This window comes from Schistocerca americana, chromosome 8, assembly GCF_021461395.2.
Source record: "Schistocerca americana isolate TAMUIC-IGC-003095 chromosome 8, iqSchAmer2.1, whole genome shotgun sequence".
Lineage (NCBI taxonomy): Eukaryota > Metazoa > Arthropoda > Insecta > Orthoptera > Acrididae > Schistocerca > Schistocerca americana.
The window spans coordinates 433,456,156-433,464,406 of NC_060126.1; the positions used below are offsets into that span (position 1 = coordinate 433,456,156).

The following is an 8,251-nucleotide window of genomic DNA, read 5'->3' on the forward strand; positions in this document are numbered from 1 at the left end:
TATAGTGGACAAATGAAATATTTCTTCCTAGTCACGTTGTGTTGGGAAAAAAAAAAAAGGCTTTAGATGGCATTTCACAAGTTGTTCTGTTCAGGAAATGAACTGTAGCACCTCAAACACATTTAATGTCATATCTGTCATTGATAAGAAGTGTGTACTTATGTTTGTTATATTCTCTCTTTATGGCAGAACAATTAACCTTGGCATTTTATTTTGCAGATGATCACAACAAGTTACAGGACATGATAAAAGAACTATCTACAACACTTACTGGAGTAAAGCATGAACAAGAATACATTGAAATGAGAGATAGAATCCATCGAAAAATTAATGAGAGTACAAATTCGAGAGTGGTCATGTGGTCTTTCTTTGAAGCCATGGTTCTAGTTGCTATGACTGTGGGACAGATCTATTACCTGAAACGATTTTTTGAGGTTAGGCGAGTGGTATAAGAATTTCACTAAGAGAGACATATGAGTGTGTGGCTGTGAATAGAAGTGTATGTATGCAGATTATACAAACTTCTATTGTTGTGTCAGTATTTAATAAAGAGGTGTAAATGTCTATATGAATGTACCAAGATTTTGATGTTAAATGTTTTTCTATTGAAATTTGCAGAAATAAAACATTTTTCCATCTGAAAAATTTTTACCTCTAAAAAAATTCAATGTTGTTTTAACCCTTCTAGGAGTTAACGTGTCATGCTCCGCTGCCTCCCAGGAGCTGTGGGCACGTTGAAATGTGGCCCCTGGCTTTTCCTGAAGCACTATTGACATGTTTACGCGGATCTTCCACTGACCCCTCACTGTTGCAGACTAGTTATTCCCATAGCTTGGTGAACAATAAAGTTTAGAGTATTTATCATGCTACATGTGTACTTCCTTGAATGCTGTTATTTGCAAAAAATCTCGTTCCATTATCTTGAACCATTTATGTAATACGACACTTTATGACCACATGATTTCTGGTGCGCAGGGATGCAAAAGGGCGTATCTCGCAAGGCTGTTCATTGGGTGTAAAAATCAGTAACTTGAGAACAAAATAAGATATTTTTGTGCTCTTGGCTTTAAATAAAATTTTGATATCGTATCTACATTTAATCCACAGCAATGCTGAGCTAAAATCAACCATACCCAAACTTTAAGCAATGCAGTTTTACCTCTGCAAACTCTATAAAAAGTTTGTTTTACTAAATCTGATACAGCGCTGTCACTATTATGGATAACGAAAAGAAATTTAGTCCTTTATTGAGTGAAGATAACTTGTGAGATATGCGCAAATCAGATTTCTTTTCACTAAATAGTTCTATTAAAATCGGTTGATAAGTATTTCAAGCACAGGTAGCAGAGTTTGTCAAGCAGTTCAGCCTCAGCAAAGCAGCACTCAGCACGTCATAGTAGCAAAAGGGTTAGTATGTAAAGAGTTTATAATTGTGAGGGATTGTAGGAAGAACTTTACTGTGAACATCTGCTGTGGTTGGTTTATTGTTATATTGTATCCAGGACTATACTGGGCACCATAGATGTGTAACAGAGCAAAAGTGCTGTCTCACTATGATGTTTTGCTGGTGTGTGTGTGTGTGTGTGTGTTTTATTGTTTTCGTTTGCCTTGAGTATATAAACTTATCAGCTGTCCAGTAACATCATTGCTGATCTTTATTGATTTCACTCAGCAAACTGACTGTACAAAATTTTTGTCTTGCATATTATATTACGCCTCCTGTCATCTTCACTCTGTTGAATTTTTCCATTCTTTGTTGTTCTTATTTTGCAAGCGAAGTAAACAGAACCATATTGTCTTGCCTAACATATTTATCAATTAATTGTCTACTACCTTGTAACAGAGAAACTGAAATTTTGCTGTAGATTTTGCTTTGAAAATTAATAATTCATTGTGAGTTTCTGAAGTGCTTCAACAAGTTTTGTTGTAACAGGCGTCCTTTTTCAACTTCTATTTTCATGTATGTGGTGCGCAAATGTTCACCACCTTCATTTATCAATTTCTCTCATTGCTCTAAGTAGTAGTTATTTTGTCCTTTATCCTTAAATTTCTCTCTAAGGCTGTCTGCCTCTTAGCTGAGTGGTCAGCACGTCTGACTGCCATGTTTAATAATAATTAATTGAGTCATACCTTAGATAATTATACATGTTCTGTGACTGTCTAACGATTTCAGCCTCATGTCTATACTTAAAATACAACACGTTACGCAGGCAAATTCTGCATTGCAAATTTGGTGTATGTGTTTCCAGTTCCCATCGCTTTAGGTGTTTGCTGTATCTTATAGTAAAATTTGTACCTGGTGATCGGAAACAGTCTGAAAAGACTGTAAGGGTGCTAAAAGATAGGTTGTGTGGATAAATAATTGTTAAGTAAAGAACTGGTGTGTTCCACTGCTTCTGCGTTAATTAGCATTGAAATTAGTAGCCAATCAGACCGTTGTGTGTGCAGATTCAAGCAGCTTGCCAAATACAATTTGTGTCAGTTGTTCTCATTGTGTAGATGATAGTGAAGACTGCTCAGCCTTTGGTTTGGGTTTGATCCTTACGACCGTTACACGTCCAATTTTTTTTTATTGCTCTCTTGTTCAGTTTTAGGAAACCAAATGAAGAACACATTTGGGGCCACTCTTCTTGGCAGACCACTTGAATTTGCATGTTCAACAGCCTGATTGATTAAATTCAATGCCAGTTAACTCAGAGAAGGTACAATGTATAAAATTTTTTTCTTAAGAGTTACTTCTCAGCACAGCCTACTCTGCAATACGCTTACAAGCTTTTCAGACTGTTTCGACCACCTTGCCTGTATATGTCTTCCACACACGTGCTGAATGACAGTTTGAAGGTTAATTGACATATGTATGTGTTTTTGCATTTATTTGAAGCTATGTAGATTATTTGTAGTATTGCTTTTCACTGTCACCATGAAATCATCCCCAGTATGTCATGTTTTTCTCTTCATCTCATATATTTGTATAATTTGTCTGCTTAGTCCAATAATTGAGGAAAGAGTGTACAGTGCTCACCACATTCTATTTGATTCAGGTCTAACTCATTCACATGGATTTGGTGTCTTTTTAATAGCAGCAGTCATCCCCAAACATGAAGTGTAGTGGCATCCACCGTGCTAAATTTCATCATAGAGCAGATTCTGACCTAACCTAACTTAACCTTCTAGATCCTGTGAAAAACTGATGAAGCAGATCGGTCACACCGTGACCAAGCGGTCTGCCAATGTTATCAATTAACCTCTGGTGATGGCCTCTGAGGACCATTGTCGGTGCCACTGTGAACGAAGCCTTGGTGTACGTTCTGGTGTTCTTCATTCTTATTGCATGGCTGTATCACTGGAGTAGCCAGAATACTTTTAAGATATTTGCCCCAGATTTTGAATTAAATTTGCAGAAGAGACTGGAAAGCTGAGATTAGAGGGATTTACTAACACAAAGCACATGTAGTATTAATTTATATTGGATAATTCTGTGATAATTATACAAGCTTTCAGGGATGATGGAGAAGTATAAATGGGTCAATTTGATGTAAGGGAGTCTCATCCTCAAGTGACGGGGTCGAAAGATATAATCAAAAATTTTTCTAACCTAACTTACATGCATGTACCTGTACTGTTGTTGCCAAGATTGCAAGTTGGGCAACTTTCATAGGCGGTAGTATGGACCAAACAAGATAAAAATGTCAAGTAAATATTATCTATAAAAGGAATACCTTGAACTATGAGCACTTGTTCATCTTTGATCCAGTGAACCATATCTCTTCTACTGCACAGGTGCCCATAGCTCTTAAGTTACACATTTTAGAGCCTGTATTTACTGGGTATTTTCTGTTTTCGTCCATACTACTATCCCTGAAAGTTGCCTACCCCACAATCATAGCAACAACAATACCAATATATATATTCCACTGTCAGAGGTATCGGAACAATTTTTGGGTATAGCTTTTGACTCAGTTCTTTCCGGACATGGGTCTCTTAGCTCAAATTTACACATGCACCCTTCTCCACCACCCATGAAAGTTTGTAACTTCATCATGGAATTTTGCTATATACTGTGTTAACCAAAGTTGTACATTTTTGTGCACTAAAAGTTCTTTTTTATGTTCTAGTTTATTCACTGCAACATAAGAAAATAGCTGCTCACTGCTCCTTCTCACAAACTTAGTCGCAACTTGTTACAAATCACTTTTCATTCTAAGATTGATGATTCCTATTAAACAGTTCTTGGAGTTCCTTTAATGATACAGGTTCTGTCACTTATTTGCCCAGTCATTGCTTAACTAAACTTGGTTATAGCATGTACAGTACAATAATGAGTGAATTTCTTGCTATCATATGTGATCATGGGAACAATTTAATTTCCTTTAATGGCCAATAGCCTTCAATAGCCAAGAAGAAATATTATGAATGAACCTCGCAAAAAATTGATGTAATATTCTGCAATATTTATTATTAGTTACATAAACCTGTCTTAAGTTGTTACATGATTGTCAAGTACAAAGATAGGTATGTGGTGCAGTGAAATTTTGTAGTGCATTTACAGAATATATCCATTTCCAGAGATGAAAATGTTAATGTTAGAACAGGAATGAAACAAGTGGAGTTATTTCAGTATATATGCAATGTAAGATCATTTAACTAAGATAAAATATGTGACACATTAACTAATGAACTATAGACAAATTACTACAGTTGTGCAAAGAAGAACATAACTGAAAGATAAGCATTGGTGACATATTTCAAAGATGCAGCTGAACAAAGTAACCTTGTCTTTAAGAGATCATAAATTACAAACAGATAAGATATAATAGTGATATAAAGCAACTGAGTGATGCAACTGTCTTTATACACAGTAAAATTTTTTTAACAAGTAAAATTTTTTTAACATGGCAAGGGAAATTATAGTAACTGAAATAAAAGAAATGGAGCATGTGAGTAAGGTGGATAATTTACAACATGGCCCGGATTGGAATTGTTGTGGTCTTCAATCCTGAGACTGGTGTGATGCAGCTCTTCATGCTACTCTAACCTGTGCAAGCTTCTTCATCTCCCAGTACCTACTGCAACCTACATCCTTCTGAATCTGCTTAGTGTACATATCTCTTGGTCTCACTGCACGATTTTTACCCTTCATGCTGCCCTCCAATACTAAATTGGTGATCCTTTGATGCCTCCAAACATGTCCTACCAACCAATCCCTTCTTGTAGTCTAGTTGTGCCACAAACTCCTCCCCAATTCTATTCAATATCTCCTCATTAATTATGTGATCTACCCATCTAATCTTCAGCATTCTTCTGTAGCACCACATTTCAAAAGCTTCTTTTCTCTTCTTGTCCAAACTATTTATCGTCCACGTTTCACTTCCATACGTGGCTACACTCCATACAAATACTTTCAGAAACGACTTCCTGACACTTAAATCTATACTCGATGTTAACAAATTTCTCTTCTTCAGAAACGCTTTCCCTTGCCATTGCCAGTCTTCATTTTATATCCTCTCTACTTCGACCGTCATCCGTTATTTTGCTCCCTAAATAGCAAAACTTCTTTACTGCTTTAAGTGTCTCATTTCCTAATCTAATCCCCTCAGCATCACCCGACTTAATTCGACTACATTCCATTATCCAAGTTTTGCTTTTGTTGATGTTCATCTTATATCCTCCTTTCAGGACACTGTCCTTTCTGTTCAACTGCTCTTCCAAGTCCTTTGCTGTCTCTGACATAATTTCAATGTCATCGACGAAAGTTTTTATTTCTTCTCCATGAATTTTAATACCTACTCCAAATTTTTCTTTTGTTTCATTTACTGCTTGCTCAATATACAGATTGAATAACATCGGGGAGAGGCTACAACCCTGTCTCACTCCCTTCCCAATCACTGCTTCCCTTTCATGTCCCTCAACTCTTATAACTGTCATCAGGTTTCTGTAAAACTTGTAAATAGTCTTTCGCTCACTGTATTTTACCCCTGCCACCTTCAGAATTTGAAAAAGAGTATTCCACTCAACATTGTCAAAATCTTTCTCTAAGTCTACAAATGCTAGAAACGTAGGTTTGCCTTTCCATAATCTATCTTCTAAGATAAGTCATAGGGTCCGTATTGCCTCACATGTTCCAACATTTCTATGGAATCCATCTTCCCCGAGGTTGGCTTCTACCAGTATTTCCATTCGTCTGTAAAGAATTCGTGTTAGTATTTTGCAGCCGTGGCTTATTAAACTGATAGTTCGGTACTTTTCACATCTGTCAACACCTGCTTTCTTTGGGATTGGATTTATTATATTCTTCTTGAAGTCTGAGGGTATTTTGCCTGTCTCATACATCTTGCTCACCAATTATAAGTAGTAGTTGCAGTTAGAAGTGGTGATTAAGGGAACTGTGTCTGGTCATTCAGTACTAGGCTTGGGTTAATGGATATGTGTTTATTAAATTCCATAATTTCAAGACAGTTCATCTTCCTTCTTTTGTGGATGTGATGCAATACTTCATGTTTCACCTTGTAACTTTGACCTCCTTTAAGCAGGTGGTCTGCCAAAGTAGGGTCTCCTTTTCTAAGTTTCCAACTTATGCGTTGTTCCTTCAGGTGGGCATATATTGGCCATATATAGAATTTGCCTAAGTTACAAGTAATTTTATATATTCCACTCTTTTCCAAAGCTGGAGTATATCCCTCTGGGCAAAAAGTGTCCAGCAGTGTTGCACACATGAAATGATGCTCTTACATTCCTGAATTTAAGCTTTCTGGCTCCATACAGTGAGACTTTTCCTAAGTATAGAATTGTGCAATTTATCCCATTCTTGAGGTGGTCGGTTAGGGGCAGGGTAAGGAACAGTAAGTATTAAACAATTTCAAGACAAAATTATATGTGTACAACTATTTTAATTTGTCTATAGTTCATTAGTTAATGTGTCACACATTTTGTCTTAGTTAAATAATCTTACAATATTATGTAGTTACATTCCATCCTTGATTTTCCATTATTTAAATAATTGTACATCACATTTACGCTGAAATAACCTCACTTGTTTTATTCCTCTTCTAACATTAACATTTTCATCTCTGGAAATGGAGATACTCTGTACTTGCACTAGTTTAAAATCTTTGATCCAACAATATATCGCTGCACCACATACTTATCTTTGTACATTATGATGGCGTAACAGCCAAAAATCTGGTTTGTTTAACAAATAATAAATATTGTATAATATTACACCAGTGGTGTGTGAGTTTTATTCATAAAGTACAAAATATTCTACCTAGAACTGAGGAAACATTCAATCATTCTAAGAAGAAATAATTCACAACTTAACATCTTTAAACAGTCACATTCTCCGATACTAAAACAGCACCTTTTATTAACATTGTTTAAAATAAAATGCTAGTATTTTTTATCACATCAGTTTTCGAATACAATGACAGTTCACATATTGCACTACACACTTAACTGTTTCAAACACAATCTTCCTTCCATGCATGAGGAGGAGATTTATAGGTATCAAAAGCTGGAGATAAGTTTATTTGAAATTTTTACAAAAGACCGGGTGTGTGCATAGCTGTCAGAGGTAGTTTATCATGTAGCAAAATTGAAGTAAATAGTTCATGTGAGTTACTAATGCGTAGAGGTTATACTTCACAACTGGAATAAGTTAATAATTGGTTCCATTTACTGATCCCACGAACAGATATCCCACTCATACAATTATAGTTGGTGGTGACTTCAAATCTACACTTCATATGTTTCTGAAAATACATGTTCAAATGAGGTGGTAGGTATAAAACATCCTTGGAAACGGTACTAAACGGTTTTTATGGAAACTACTTTGAGCAATTACTTAAGGAGCCCACTCGAAGTGTACATGGTTGCGAAAACTATTTTATCTCTTAGCAACAAATAACCCTGAGCAAATAGGAAGCATCATGACAGATACAGGGATTAGTGAAACTTTCTCAAAATCTGCCAAAAATCCACAGAGATTATGCTCATGTGTAAAGTACACCAGTGGCAACACACAATAAATACCTTCACTGTGTGATACTACTGATAATATTACCAAGTTTTCCAAAATTCCTTCACCAAAGAAGTAGTAAATACTCCAGAATTTGAATCAAGAACAGCTGCCAACTTGAGTAACTTAGAAGTATGTAACTTCGGTGAAGCAAAGCAGCTTAAATCACTAGCTTTCAGTCCAGATAGTATACTAATCACATTCCTTTCACAGTATACTTAGCAATTGTGTACAACC

General features: G+C 35.9%; 1 protein-coding gene across 1 annotated transcript in view; it reads left to right on the forward strand.

Moving 5' to 3' along the window:
- The window catches only part of LOC124625810 (transmembrane emp24 domain-containing protein 2), a 38,792-nt gene extending 38,147 nt beyond the window's left edge, over positions 1-645 (forward strand). Inside the window, exon 3 of the mRNA XM_047149273.1 lies at positions 220-645. Within this exon, the coding sequence (XP_047005229.1) occupies positions 220-452 (233 nt within the window). The 3' untranslated portion in view covers positions 453-645. The remainder of the gene's footprint in view (positions 1-219) is intronic.
- Positions 646-8,251: the final 7,606 nt, after the last annotated feature.